Source organism: Chanos chanos, chromosome 6, assembly GCF_902362185.1.
Source record: "Chanos chanos chromosome 6, fChaCha1.1, whole genome shotgun sequence".
NCBI lineage: Eukaryota > Metazoa > Chordata > Actinopteri > Gonorynchiformes > Chanidae > Chanos > Chanos chanos.
Window position 1 is genome coordinate 21,578,988 of NC_044500.1, and position 15,842 is coordinate 21,594,829.

At 41.7% G+C, this 15,842-nt stretch overlaps 1 protein-coding gene across 4 annotated transcripts in view; it reads left to right on the top strand.

Annotated features, from left to right (window-relative positions):
* The window catches only part of frem2b (FRAS1 related extracellular matrix 2b), a 69,799-nt gene that overhangs the window by 36,617 nt on the left and 17,340 nt on the right, over positions 1-15,842 (top strand). For all 4 annotated transcript variants that reach the window (XM_030776213.1, XM_030776216.1, XM_030776214.1 and 1 more), the window contains exons 4-6: positions 1,350-1,580; positions 3,233-3,358; positions 3,596-3,847. In XM_030776213.1, coding sequence (XP_030632073.1) covers positions 1,350-1,580; positions 3,233-3,358; positions 3,596-3,847 — 609 coding nt within the window. The remainder of the gene's footprint in view (positions 1-1,349; positions 1,581-3,232; positions 3,359-3,595; positions 3,848-15,842) is intronic.

Below are 15,842 nucleotides of genomic sequence, written 5' to 3' on the forward strand. Positions count from 1 at the left end.
TCCCTCTTTTATTTGAATAAGAACCTTATTATCTACATATGCAATTCATAGTCCAGAACTACAACTTTGGTTATTTATGTGCAGTTTGCTCTCAAGGAATTTCATGAAACTGAAGAGAGACATGGTCTTACCCGACTGTCATATTCCTGTCTTTCCTTTACATGTTCTCTTCTCCCATGCCCCCAGTGCTATCAAGAGCTTCATATACTCCATGTGTCTTGGTGCGAGTGAGTTATCCAGTACACAAGAAATATGCCTCGTGAACATATATCAGATATCAAAATCTGACATCAAAGTTTAAAAACTTGATATCAAAATTTAAAAAAAAAGAAAGGACATCATCTGATATCATGTAAAATGATTTTGAATGTTAATACCATTAGCTGGATCCAATGACAACACTGGAGTTTCTGCAGAGGAAGACAAACATAGGTGGTTATGAGGAGAGATAGTTTTTCCAAGTGTACAGCCATGGTCAGGTGGTCAGTGTCAGAGGGGTCTGGCCAGGTTGTTAATTTTAGAGGGGCATGGTGAGACAGTCATTGACATTAACAGAAGGGTGTAGTCAGGTTGTTAGTTACAGAAGGGTATGGTCAGGCACTCAGTGTCAGAGGGCTATGGTCAGTGTCAGAGCGTCAGATGGGTGTGGTCATTTGGTCAGTGATGGATGTGGTCATTTGGTCAGAGTTAGAGTGTCAGGTGGGCGTGGTCCTTTGGTCAGTTACGGAGGGACACGGTCACGTAGTCAGTGTTAGCCATTGAATTGTCCTGTGTGGTTATCCTCCTATCATTGTGCTGAGCCATTCTGTTTGAAGGCACAATGGCCTCATTGCAGTACTGTTGCATCACGTATGGATGCCCCCCCCCCCAACCCCCCTGCCACTCTTCACACTGTCCTTTGCCTCTCTGTCATTCCACGCAATGATGTAGCTCATATTGCATGTTTGGGCATTTCAGTGTTTCTATTTTCTTCCAAGTTCTCGTCAGTTGAAAACATAAACAAGGCTGACTTTGATGGACAGTTTGACAAAGCTTGGAGCTCTGACAAAGTTTAAGATGTTTAAATGAGAAATTCATAATGAGACTAATGTAGAGACATAGGCACTGGCAGGTTATCAGTTATTAATATAGACACTGTCATCGATATGTTTAATGGCACGGTGTTGCAGACTTAAGAGTGTTGTTGAGTCTTGAAGAGTCTCTTGCTTCATGTCTAAGGATCTGTATTCACACCACGGCTGTGTATTAATGATCATAGTTTCCTAATTGACTCTGCATCCACACTCTGTATTAACACACAGAGAGAGTCTGTTGTTGATTGTTTGCACTCTGGCTGTTGTCTAACTCAGGCATTGGGACCAAAGATGGCACTGCACAGAAGGACAAAGACTTCCGTGGAAAATCCCAGAAACAGGTCCAGTTTAATCCAGGCCAAACAACAGCCACCTGGAAGGTGCGGATCCTTTCTGACATCACCTTTGAGCAGTCGGAGACATTCCAGATTGTTCTGTCAGAGCCTGTTATGGCGGCGCTGGAGTTCCCAGACGTGGCCACAGTGGAGATTGTTGACCCTGGAGATGGTGAGTGTTAATCTTATTTCTTCACCAACTCTCCACTATTTGTCTCTCAGTAAAAATGTTTTCTGTTCATTTAATCAAGTCAATGTGGACCACCAATCTTTTAAAGACTGCCTGTCTTTGGTCCTGATCCAGTGTGTTGTTCTGGTCCTTGGTTCAGTCTGATGTGGTAGACCCTCATGCAGCTTTAACATAGAGTAAGAGTTTGTTGTGTTATGGTATAATCCAAAACATGCACTTGTCTGTTTTTACACCCTGTGTAGAAAAGCTTTTTAAATAATTTCAGCTCAGTGTGGTAAAATGAATGTTATCATTTCTGGCCATTTCTACAGCTTTTTACTCCAGAAGCCTTAAAATACAAAGCAGAGCTGAAGTCAAAATCTGTAATAAACATCAGTGTTTTAGTTCCAGATAGAAACGCTGTCTTGGCCTATACGTTTCCAGTCTCTCTTTAGCCCATGATGCAGTGGAATGGTTCTCAGAGGGCTCTGCTCTATGGGGTCAGTCAGTAACATTCCAAACATCTGCCCCAGGCACTGATCACCTGATCCTGCTAACAAAGCTTCTGCTCTGTCTGTCTGTGGCACTGTCTGCTCCACCATAGGCTCCACAGTATTGTATATTCTAATAAAAGCCTGAGATGTTAATCAGATGGACAAACAGGCTCTTTATCAGAGAGCCTCTTTAGTCTGGCCCAGGATAAAAAAGAACAGTTACTGCGTGTGTTGGATGTTACGTAACCTGTAACTGTTCCTTTTTAAAACTAAATTTCATGGCTAGCAGTAGCATTGCCTCCCACTCCCGAGATGGTGAGGAAAACATGGGGCTTCACTGCCGCCAACACACTGTGCTTCCCAATGTTATCTCACTCGCATCCGGACAACTTTTTTATATGGCAAGCTAGGATTTTGATAGCTTTTTTCATGTCTCCACGACACCCCGTTCTAGAGATGAAAAGTAAGGGCCCTGCACTCTCCCACTCACTCCAATCTGTAGAGTGAGGAAGTGGGGTGGGGGGGCATATGGAAGACACTGGTAGAAAAAGACAAAGCTTTTTTTGAAGTTCTGTGCTGGTAGAATGGGAAAAAAGAGCAAAAGTGTTCTATTTTTATGTAGACTGGGTTTTATATTCGTCTGTTGCTGTGTACAGCAAAACAGGGACTGAAGAAGCATGCTTATTCTACGCTGTCGTGTGATGACCATGCTGGACTGTGGAGTGGAGATGTGCCACAATTCATTTTGGAAAAGTGATTTTGGAAATATACAATCTCTCTTAAGCTATATGTCACATCTGTTCATTGTAAGAACAAGTAATCAATAATTCTGCTCAGAAAACCTTTGGATGCACATTTCATGGCATATGTTCTGTAAAAACTTGTTGAAAACTGTCCACACAGACCTGACTCTGAGCTCTTCAAGTAATCTTGACTGTGCATTTTGATCAGTGGTCAGTGATAGGAGTCCAGTGAACTCCTTTGGTAGCTTCAGGGGATTGAGGTTACAAAGAAAGATCAATGCATTTGAATTCTACCATTTCCATACATCTCCATTTGTTTTTGTGTCATTTCCAAATTCATGATAGTATTATGTCTCCTCACAGTTTGTTGTAAATGTTTTTACTATAGGGCTGATGTTTTTTTTCTATATCTCTACAGAGTCCACAGTATTCATTCCCTCAGCTGTCTATTCCATAGAGGAGGATGTTGGGGAGTTACTGATCCCTGTCAGGAGAACAGGGGATGTCAGTCAAGAGCTCATGGTCATCTGCTTTACCCAGCAAGGTAGGGTAGACCTCCCAACACCACTGATTTACTAGAGCTGTCCTGTTCTACTGCACTGGGCTGACCTCTGTTCTACAGTCACTGCTACCACTAACATCTACACTAGTCTACTCTTCTCTAAGGTCATCTGTTTTAATCCCCCCCCTCCTTGTCTCCATAGTTACTGCTACAGTCAAACTCTGCACCAAAATATTCCTCTCTAAAATGTCTATTTTAACTCGCCTGTCGTTTCCATAGCTACTGCCACAGGTACCATCCCCACCACGGTGCTGTCCTACTCAGACTACATCTCCAGGCCAGAGGAGCACAGCAGTGTGCTGCGCTTTGACAGGGATGAGACAGAGAAGTCGTGCCGCGTCGTTATCATTGATGACTCGCTTTACGAGGCCGAGGAGAGTTTCAACGTCACCCTCGGCATGCCCATGGGTGGACGACTGGGCCCAGAATTCCCAACCACTCGGGTCATGATCCTGCCCGACATGGACGACGGTAAGGAATCTCAGTCTAATTCCGTGGATAATACTGATTCATAATGTTTAATTCATAATTATGTAATTATGAACTTAGTTACTGAGTTATTGATGCGTGCTTGATTAAGCTTGTTTTCCGTTTTGTATGCATATTGTCAATTGTGCTACTTTGACTGTTATTAGGTAAATGATCAGTAATTTTCTCACTCGGCTATCTTGTAAGACAGCACACAGTAGGCGTATGTTTTTACTCATAATCAAGGTCTTGCAATCTGCTCCAGAACAAAAGTATAATGAATATACAGAGCACAGCACTTACATAAAGTAAAATAAGTAGACATTACAGAAATGTTTTCCATACATATGATGTGAGACTCTCGCCCTATCTTTTACAGTGTTTCCAAAAGTCTTTCACAATTCCTCTTGAAATGTCTTAAAATGTGTTAACTGTCATTGTTTTAGAAAGATTCTTGCACTCTGGGAATAGGAAGCAAGATCACACTGTATGTTTGCATTCATGAAATATATCAAACTTACAAACTACATTTTTTATTTTTGTCACATATCTGTGAAGCATAAAAGTGAAGGAAAGGGTAATATCATGCAGGCTAAAACAGATGGATCCTTTGACAGTAGAAAAACATTTATTATGCTGATTGTGAGAAAACAATGTACCAAGACCATTTGGCGTTGTTATTGCTGTTGTTGTTGTTGTTGTTGTTGGTTTAAAAGCGCTTCTGAAATACCAAATACGTAGAAGTTCTCCACGCCCAAACAGTGCTGTTCACAAACACTGTTATGTCAAATATAAAGCAACTCAAACAGTATCAACAATTGTGTCCTATGGGATATGAGGAGATATACCAGTCCTGTCTGGAACCTGAGACAGATTGTGTTGTGTCATTAGGGAGACGGCTTTTACCTTCTAGTTGTCAGATTCAGTGGAGAGGAATCTTACATGAGGGAAGTAACACATTAAGTCTCCCATGGCTGGTCATGGGAATTCACAGGACGACCAAGAGAAGCACAAATAAATGGTGACATACTGTAGGGGTTAATAGAGAGAGAGAGAGAGAGAGAGAGCAAGAGAAAGAAAGAAAGAAAGAAAGAAAGAAAGAAAGAAAGAAAGAGAGAAAGAAAGAGAAGACAGCTGTGTGTGTGCCTGTATACGTGTGTATGCGTGTCTGTGTGTGTGTGTGTGTGTGACTGTGTGTGTGCATGTGTGTCCACGTGCACAGACACACACACGTGTGTGTGTGTATGTGTGTGTGTGTGTGTGTGTGTGTGTGAGTATGGACAGATAAATAAGTAAATAAGTGTGTGTGTCTGTGTGTGTGTGTGTGTGACTGTGTGCATGCTTGTCCACTTGCACAGACACACAAATATTTGTGTGTGTGTGTGTGTGGATAGATACATAAGTCTGTGTGTGTGTGTCTGTGACTCTGTCTGTGCTTGCCTGTGTGTCCGTACACACACACACAGGTAGCGTTTTTGTGTGTTTTGTGTGTTTTGTGTTCCTAAGCGGAAGCCCTTATTGTTGATCTCCAGGCATGGTCAGAGGTGTGGCTCTCTCCTCTATATGGCTGGCGGTGCCTCTTTGTTCAACTGCACCTCAGGGCCTGTCCTCCCAGGCTATCTATTCCAGCAATCTCCACAACACAGCCCACACATCCTGGGCAGGCAAGACTGCAGCTCAAAGACCCGATAGAAAAATAATCACTGAATCACCGTTTTTCATCAGATCAAACCCTCCTTTGAAGGGAGATAATTAGGTTGATGCAATCTCAATTTCTTCCAACATCCTTACAGTGTGAATAATTCTGTCATGTACGAGTGTAAAAATGGATAATAGTTTTCCGTTGGTTGGAGAAATTTGAAAAATCTAGACCTTTCCGCACAGTGATCACAGATTTCTCAGTGATGTGTTTCTATGCGAGATCAACTCTCCAGACAGTGATTTTCAGACACTCCAGAATGTGTACCCCCTCTCATAGTTCACAGCTGCCCTATCTCTCACACAGCTCAACTGCAGTGAATGCAAAATTAGCTTCACACTGCACTCCCTACCCAAAAGACTCAAAATCCACCATCATCTTATTTTAGTTACACACTCCCCTCCTTACTCCGAGAGCCCTTACAACCCACAGTAGCTAACAGTGTGCACTACCAGAATGTCTTTCTCTCAACGACTACCTTTTCCCTCCTGTTCATAGCTTCTTTTTATCATTTTTATCAATGTCTGTGTTTAGTTCAGTATCTGTGTGCATTAAGGAAAAGTCTTTAGTTCATTGTCTGTGTGCACTAAAGGAAAGTCTTTTGTTCAGTGTCTGTGTGCATTAAGGAAAGTCTTTTGTTCAGTGTCTGTGTGCATTAGGGAGTTTTCAATTAACGCCGGTAAAGTTAAGTGATTAAAGTAAATAAATGCCTCGGCATTTATTGGAAGTTTTACGTTATTTACACAATTTAACAGTGCAATTAAAACGTATAAATATAGTACAAGAATGTGCTGACAAAATGTATTTTGCAGTTCACCCTTTTTGATAGCCTAAATTTAGCGAAACAAAAGGAAAAAAATAAAAAACAGAATATCTGAATCCCAAAATTGAAAACCATATACTTACGAATATCTGAATAGTCTGAGTCTTTAGCTCAATGTCTGTGTGCACTAAGGAAAAGTCTTTAGTTTAGTATCTGTGTGCATAAGGAAAGTCTTTAGTTTTGTGTCTGGGTGCATTAAGAAAAAGTCTTTAGTTAATTGTCTGTGTGCATTAAGGAAAACCCATGTTAATGTCCTGCCCCTGCAGATGGAGGAGGAATGGTTTCATTACATGGTTTCATGACATCTCTCCAACCTCTGCCGGACCATTCATCCCCAGGAACAGGGACAGATGCTCCGGCAAGGAGTGTACATGGTGTGAACCTGCATTAAGAAGGACTGCATGTCTGACATAGTTCCTGACTCATGTTCTCTTTGGCTGTAAACTGATCCATGACAACCTGACAAATGCCCACCTCTGAACTCCTGGGTATTTTCTTAGAGTGTCAGGACAACTGCAGGTCCGTGGAGTTTAGAGGGCTTCACAGAATTTTGCTGACCAGTAATCCCACTGTGATTGTCACCTTCTGGCCCCAAAATGAAGAAAATCTTGACTGGAAACAGTTAACTTTACAAATGAAAACTGAGTATTCCTCCAAATGTCCACTCTGAAGGTTTTGTTCCAATGTTATTAGAATTATTAGATCATGAAAGTTTTCAAATTGTTTCCAGACTAGTTTTCCCAAGGTTTTTTTAATTTGTTGTTGTTGATGTTACTTATTGTTTTCTTCAGACTGAGCAGTGAAACAGCTGCATGATTGTCACTTGAACAGTGTTGTGAGAAAGCCACGATTATGGTGTCATTTTAAAATACGCCTGACCATAAACTCTGAACAAGTGATAAAAAAGTCTCTCAGCAGGCAAGCTGTGATCATTCAGGGAGCCTGTTTAAAAGACCAAAGTCATAAAGGTCAAGAGTTCAGTATCTGCAGTCTCGGATCTGAAACCTCTCTACAACTGCCCTTCTCTCTTCTCAACAGGGGGTAACTCCGAAAAAAACCCCACAAAACCAGTTCTGTTTTTTTCTGTCTCTGTCTCTTTCTCTCTCTCTGTCTCTATCTGTGTGTGCATGTGTGTGCGCGCGTGTGCTGTCTTCTTTAGCATCCAAATGCAAATGTGAAAGGCAGACCCAGCTTAGCCTATCACATGGCCTTCATGATGAAGAAACTCCTGTGCTTGCTCTGTTAAGTGTTAGGAGATGAGAGAAGACAGAATTTGTCTCTCTACTCTCCTCTGTCTATGCTCTATGTTAAAAGAGAACACACTGGGAGAGACTATACCATTTCTCTACAGAGAATCACTCCCACTTGCTTCCTGTCCTTTAAGCACCACCCTGTTCACACACTTTTCCATGGTTTTCAAGTTGCAGAGGTAGCCATCATACAAAAACTTTGGTTGATTTGATTTTTTTTTTTTTTTATTTCTAGGAATCTTTTGGGGTTCCAGTAATTCTGACGCTTAAACTATATGCTTGAACAAAAACAGATGTTACTTGTAAAAAAAATGTTACTTGTAAATCTTTGTCTAGGACCAAATTGTGTAATTTTAAAATCTTTTTAGACAATTATGGAGGTATAATTCTCTTTACTGTCTTTATTGAGAGCGCTAACAGTTTCATAGGCAACTGCAACAATTTTATTTAGCCTCTGTTCTTTTCCAGAGGTTGGAAGTCCCTGCACTCAAAGCTTTATATGAAGTGTATGTAAAGTATGAGATTCATGAGTACTACATTAGATTTACATCACATTTATAGTTATTCATGTTAAGACTCTTTTATCCAAAGCGACTTTCAAAACAGACAGAGAACAAAACCAAGTAAATAGTCATTGAGGAGCCGATTGTTGCACAAGTGCCATCACTAAGTATAGTAGAGTTACAAGTGGGTCAGAGAGCCCCCCCGACGTAAACTGCCGCATAAAAAGAGTAAGTGCTCATAGGTCAGTATGGGCAGAAGTATTGTGAAGTACACATCATGGAATGATAAGTAGTGCATTAGGGGATAGAGTTTTCAGGGTAGTAGGAAGAGGTCGAGTAAAGAAGGAGTGATAAGTGGTGTATTAGGGGATAGAGTTGTCAGGGTAGTAGGTAGAGGTCGAGTATAGATGGATGATTTAATTAATGGCTTGTTAAGATGAGGGTTTCACGGAAAAGTCTTCCACAGACATCAGCTTTTAATTCTTTAATGTACACCAGTCCTGGGGTGAATTATGAGTGGACATAAACCACTGCATATTTTCAGTTTGCAGTATCCACATGTTAATAAACCAATGTCCAGTTCAATCAGCTGTGCTATTTGATGTTTTATTAGTGTTTAGAGAGCTAAATGACTGTCTGAAGATTTGTATGTGTCTTACTCAGTGTCTGTTCCATAAAGGGTCTTTGTCTGAAATGAAGGTTCAGGATGAGGATCAGTGTGACCTTGCTGGAGTCTTTCTTTGTGTACATTTTTCCAACTGTCTTTTTAAATCTCTGTCCTGGCTGGTGTCAAGAATTTCAAATAGCTGGAAGAGGAGGGAAAAAAAGAAAACATTGCCTGAAGCTACCGTCTGATGGCAGCACTTCAATTCCCCTGACAACTGTGAGACATGATTGACTGTTTAGCAACAACTCCAAGATTATTTTAGTCTTTTTTAGGACACACTCTTCCATGTGCAGTCTGAATGAGTTCTATTGATAGTGCCATCAGGATGGGAAAAAATGAAGAAGTTGTGACTGTTTCAGCAGTAGGACATGTTGCAGAATGAAAGAATTATCATTATGGAGAAACTTTAGTGAAATTCCATCTGAAAGGCCAATGGTAAAGTCATAAATGTCCTTCTGGACATGGTAGGACCGCAGGCCTGGTTCTGCTCTACTCTGCTCTGTATGGGTCTCAGAACTGAAACACACCAGGTTCATGAAAAGTGAATTTTTCACAGGTCTACAAGTGGCACAGAGAGATGGTGTGAGGCAGTTCACATCTGTCTCACAACTGTCTTTGTCACTGACTGCTTTCTGCCAGTGTCCTGACAGGGTGGACCTGAGTTACAGCTGCTGAATTTCAGCCCTGTTCTGTCGCTTTCTGCTGTCTTGGGGTCATGCTCTTTGATCCACACTGCCATGTCAGGGCTCACCATTCGCATAAACTGCTCCAAGATGATGACCTGCTGGACTGTGTGTTTCTCTAGTCGGACCCATTTGGCGAAAAGCTCCTTGAGCCGCACATACAGCTCACAAGGTGTCTCATCTGGCCGGATCTCGGTCTCAGCATTGATCTCATATTTTTTCAAGGTGGCCTCCTTGACCTTGCTGTAATCGTCTGTGTCCTCATTGTCCATGGCCACATAGGCACTTCGGGCTTTTCCCTCAAGGAGGGGTACCAATCTAATAGCCCACATCACCTCTGGCCATCTGCAGGCTGCTGCCATCCTTTCGAAAGTAGTCAGAGAGTGCTCAATGTCCTCATCCTGTGTTAGTGGGTGAAGCTTGGGCTCTCCAAAGCCTACCCGTGGTTCTCCCTCGGTTGGTGTCTGGCGGCTACCTGACCTGGACTCTTCACTGCATTCTCGGTCACCACTTCCCCCGTATGTTGGCCACCTGGCCCTGGAGCTGCTGAAACTGGTGTTGCATGCTCCACCAGCGCTGGTCTTGCCGGATCATCACTTGCTCCATTCTTTCGTCCCATGTAGCCTGTGACTACAGAAGCACCCTGGTGCCACTGCTGTGCGGGTATCTCTGCTTCTTGAGACCATGCCAGCTCCCTGTGCCTCTGTCGAACTCAATGCACCATCTTGGTCTGGCTCCAGCTCCAGGCCTAGCTCTCCTCCCTTGTCCTGCCAGATCTTGGGTGGCATCTCTAGCACCATCCTCCTTTGATGTGGATCCCACTTCTAACACCAATTGTGAAGGATGACCTTGCGTCACAGAATAAGAGGCAGGACAGATGCTGTGCAAAGAGTGTAGGAGTGTATTTTTTCCACATGGTGATTCTTCAAGTGATGAGCATCCCAAATCAGCCAGCAGCACTATAGTCAGGTCTTACAAGTGACAACCAATGGCCGCATCTACACCGTAAGTATTTGTCCAGAATACATTATTGCTGTGTGAAGGTGTGCAATGATAGAATCCGAATAAACTTCCTAACCATCTAGTTGGCCACCCTAAACATCAGAAAATGATTATTTTAGTTATGTTTTCTGGTGTAGATGCTGCCATTGCAATCCCTGTTTGCTACTGTTTTTCGGTAAGCTGCTAGTGTGCACAAATAAACGTCTTTTCCTTGTTTACACCAAGTATTTCGTCTATTCCTTTTAAGTTGGAACAGGCTGTAGCTCCGTTGCACGTATGCACACACAAATGCACATGCTTACACATTAGCCAACAGACCCATACTGGGTGTAAAATCTCAGGAGTACTGGGATAGATTGTTGGGATGCCACCAGTGCCTAGCATCCTCATTGAGTCTCAGCTTGCGGCCCCATTAATGTTGGGATGGAGAGTGTTCAGCTGTGTCCTTTTAAAGTAATTCTGATTATCTGCACGGTTTAAGGCATCTCAGACAGAGAGCCTGGCAGAGTCCCATGGCCCCTCACCTTGTCAATCATCTCTCCATCCACTCACAGAGCAGCACTCACACACAGCTGTCTCCTAATCAACTCCTGTTGTTCCATAGGGAGCCGTCAGCATGAACACTCCCTCTGTGTATTCGCACAGCTCATGCGCTAGTGATGAGACTGAAATGACATGTACGCTCATGCAAGTGTAATTACTGTTTAATACAGACTCAATCGTCTTTGCGGGCATCCGGGAGGAGCAGGGTGTGAAAGCTGTAAAACATGAGGACACTTGTACCTCCACATGAGACCTGTAGGAATAAACGGTCTGATGCTCCCTTTGCCTGTAAATTTTTTTTTAAAGGCTATGATTAAGAGGCCGTTGGGAAAAGGAGATGGGCATCGGGGGTATATATCTGGGGGTAAGAACCTGTCATTAAGACTCCTTGGCTGGAATTGAGGTCAGTGTTGATGGAGAGACAACAGATGTTGAAATGTAGAAGGTGTCTTTTGCCGCCTCAGATACCTGTCAGGCGACCGTCCTCCTCCGCCTATAGCTGTTGCACATAACCATTGCCCCACAGACATCAAATTAGTTTGCAGATTTTCAAAGCATTCTGGTTCCACAAAATGACCTGTTCCCATCAACTACTTATTTTATCCAAAATAAGCACAGCTGAAAAATGAAGAAGAGCTTGAAGTTTTCCCTCTGCTGTCTTACTTGAAATATTTTTTTTGTTGTTGTTGTCACTGTTGTTGAAATAGACTCATCTATATGGTTTATTGAAGACTATAGAGTGTGGATTTCAGGATTTCAAATTCTGTCAAAGACGTCTGAAGAGTAGTTTGATTTTGAGACAAGTCAATCTTTTCTGATGGCAGCGTGGCAGAAACACACAGGCTTTACTGCTGTTGCCAGAGCAGAGTGCTTTTCAAAGCGTCTTCTGTTGTTTTGCTCAGCTTTGTGGATTCATCGCAGCATGTGTCATTGAGAAACGTGTTTGTAAAGGAGGTTGATGGGTCAGATATGACAGATCCACAGTAACATCAAACTAATTCAGCCATGTTTACTGCAATTCTTGCTATTTTTTCCTCCCTTAACTGCAGTTTTATGAAAACACTCATGTATTGTAAAAAAAAAAAAAAAAGAAGTCTTTTGTTTGAAATGTGTTAATGCTCAGTGAACCTGGGGATATAAAAAGCAAGCAAACAAACAAACACACAAACATGGTAAACTGTTGAAATTTTTTTCAGAAACAGCTGAAAGTGAAGAAAAAAAAACCCTTTGTAGTTTGCCCTGAAAATGTCTTTATCTCTTCCCAGATTTTGGTCTTACAGCCTCCATAACGTGAACAGAGGTCCTCACCGACTGTCGTGGAGTGACGTGATTCGTGGGTGGTTTGAACTAAAAAAATGACTGGCTCCGCCGCAATAGCACTTCAGTGCAATGGTGTTTTATTTACAGTGTTTCCCCAAACAGCCCAACAACGCAAAATTCCGTGAAAAAAAAAAAAAAAATTCCAAAAAGTGCAAAATACGTTTTTAAATTTCAGAAAACAAAAGACAAAGCAAAAACAAAAGGAATCCAAATTTACAGGTGTATATACAAACGCGATTTAATGTACTCAACTCTCAATGGTCCTACCATGACCGAGTTCTCCCAACTACTCTTCCCTTTCTAGGTACCCCGGGGCTCTTCTTCTATCCTAAGCCCCGCCCCTAGCTCATACCATATTGGAGGCTTGATCACCAAATACATTTTTCCTCCTTTTTTTCCCCCTGTTATAATTTGAGGCATTTCTAAAAATCACATTCAATTTACACATCCCACGGTGATGATAAAAAGGTCATAATATTTAAAATAACCATTTCCACAAGCCATTTCTTTAATATGTTTTATGTTCTAATACTCGGGCATGGTTTGCCCCACCAGCTCGTGGCGCGAAAGAGCTACCCACCAAGCTTTTCCCGTCCGGGAAATCGTGACTTAGTTTGGCCTTTTGCAGCATCCATAGCCATAGCCAACACGGAAGACAGTGGACAAACATAACGCGCATTTACAAACAACGACAAACGAAGATCTTCAAAAACGACGAACAGATAAGACAATAAACAAGGCTTTAAATGGATTTTTGTGTCTGTGTAGATTTGTGTTATGTAGGACCGGGATGAATTATGTTGTGGTTGTGATTGCGTGTATGCAAATGGAACATATTTAGCCGCTAATTCTGTGCGTGCACTCACAGAAGCGTCTAACTACAAACGGGGAGGGGAATGTAATGCGTTTGGGTGTCAATCAAAAGTGCCGCCGTGGTTACCGACAGAGCCCTCCGTCACACCGACATTCAGACAGTGAAATTTAATGAGCAGTCACTCAGTAAACATTTCATTCTCCTCAAGACATTCTCCGAATGACTAATTTGCATGAAGTCTGCAAAGCTAAAGGTCTGTGGCAGAATGGGGCCTTTCTGCCATTAAAGCTATCTGTGTGTTTAATGAAGTGGACTCTTAAACAGTCCACTGCTGCTGAAGTCCCATCCTGTTTACAGGAGAGATCCACTGTGGATCCTGCTAAGCTCAAACTTGTGCATTTTACAGAGGCCCAGTTAGAATGTTCTGATTTTACTGATTTGTCCAGTTTGAGTGTTCTGATTTTACTTATTTGTCCAGTTTGAGTGTTCTGATTTTACTTATTTGTCCAGTTTGAGTGTTCTGATTTTACTTATTTGTCCAGTTTGAGTGTTCTGATTTTACTTATTTGTCCAGTTTGAGTGTTCTGATTTTACTTATTTGTCCAGTTTGAGTGTTCTGATTTTACTGATTTATCCAGTTTGAATGTTCTGATGTTGCTGATTTATCCAGTTTGACTGCTCTGATTGCTTTAAGATGTAAAAAACTTTCCTGTGAGTGATGCTGGCCAGGTACTTCTTACAGCACATTCTCCCAAGTGAACAGACATCTCATAAGCTAATTATACAGTTTGTGGGCAATTAATTTATTGCATTTTGTGGGTAATTAATTTATTCACTTTACCAACATGCAACCTAATTATTTAACTGTACTATGTCACACTTAATGTAAGGAGAGATCACACACAGTTATTCACTGGTGAAAAAGTGCAACTGAGAGCTGTTTCAATGCACTCTGAAACAAAAAACTCAGCACAGAGTCAAACACTTATTAATGTCAGTTGAGTGGATGAGTGAATGTTGTCTTTGAATATGAGGTCCTTTTCTATATTTTCTCTTTCACTGAAATTTTTTCATATGCCTCTTCATTCTAGAATTTTTCATATCTGTGCATCGAAATGCATTGTGAGTTCCTGAGAAAATGTCTTAAAAAAAGAAAGTGCAAACTTTGTGATCCACAGAAGAATGTCATGCTAACTCAGTCATGGTTTTCTTCCCTAGAGTGATATAATGTAACGTAGCAGAGCCTCTCTACAGATTACCCTTCGTAAAAAAAAAAAAAAAAAAGAAAAACTACCACATTGGAGGAAGGATATGAAAAGTTCAAGTGCACTTTCTTGGAGCATGTGATTGTATGTGTGTGTTTATGTATGTGTGTTTGTGTGTGTGTGTGTGTGTGTGTGTGCGCGTGTGTGTGCGCGTGCGCATGTGTGTGTGTTTGTGTGTGTGTGTGTGTGTGTGTGTGTGTGTGTGTGTGTGAGTGCATGTGCATGCATGTGCATGTGTGTATTTGTGTGCTAGGGTGATCATATGTCCTCTTTTACCTGGACATGTCCTCTTTTTTTGGACGTGTCCGGCCGGGATTTCTAAATAGCCAAAACCAAATTCGCGGGTTTTGGCCACAGTCGCCGTTCATTGCGTGTGCATTTGCATTTCTTTGACCTTTTTCTTTAGGGCCCACCCTCTCGCACACCACCAATGGATGGTCATATACATCTCATTCATTACCGTTAATACCACAGCAACTGCCAAGAGACCGTAGGAAAGCCATAACGCCACCAAAACTTGAATGGAAAGAAATAAGGTCATCTTGCCACTGTTATTATGCTAGCAGTTATTTGTCTTATTAAAGACTAGCCAGCTATGTATTGCAGCAGTTAAACACAGATGCAGTTTCACATTGCACTGTCAACCATCAGCTTTACATGCACAATGACAGGAACCAAAAGTGACATATACTTAAAATTCCCCATAGGTTGGGAGGGGAATGCATCAAAAACTGACAGAAGGGGGGGAAAACAAGAGAAGACAGTGAAAACAGGACCCAGACCCAACACTAGAGGGAGAACAAATGAAAAAAAAAGGTGACACTGGAGACAGAGGGACCAGGGCGTGACAATCATGTGCATAAACTGTGTCTAATGCCAAGGGTTTGAACTGTGGCACAGGAGTTAGGCAATGCTTGTATCACAGTTTGTCTCAACTCAGCTCTGTCAGTGTTTTAGAGTGTAGTGCCAGAGCTGTGAGGGTTTGAGGGAGAGTTTTTGCCTGGTGTAAAGAGGAAAACTACACTGAGTGAGACTGTTTGGCTTTGCCTGTCTGTGGCTGTGGAGCGGCATACAATGAATTGAACCCTCAGCAAGGACTATAACGATATTGAATTATTTAAGGTAAAATTTTCTTGTAAAAAATGATTGAACGCACAGTTTAAATTGTGAAGCTTAAAAATTAATTAGCTAGTGGGATCTTATTTTCTCTTCTGACATGAACTTATTCATGTTCTTAGTTTCTCTTCTGACATTAGCTCATTCATGTTCTTGTTTTCTTAGCAATAAAAAAGGACGTGTGATGGAGAAGAACTGATTTCAAACCTCACATATTTATTATATGCAAACACATTTTATTCACACATAATGAGGAAGAACGGCATCAGAAGAACAATTAATGAAACAAATGAACCTTTCTTCTCCTCTAGTA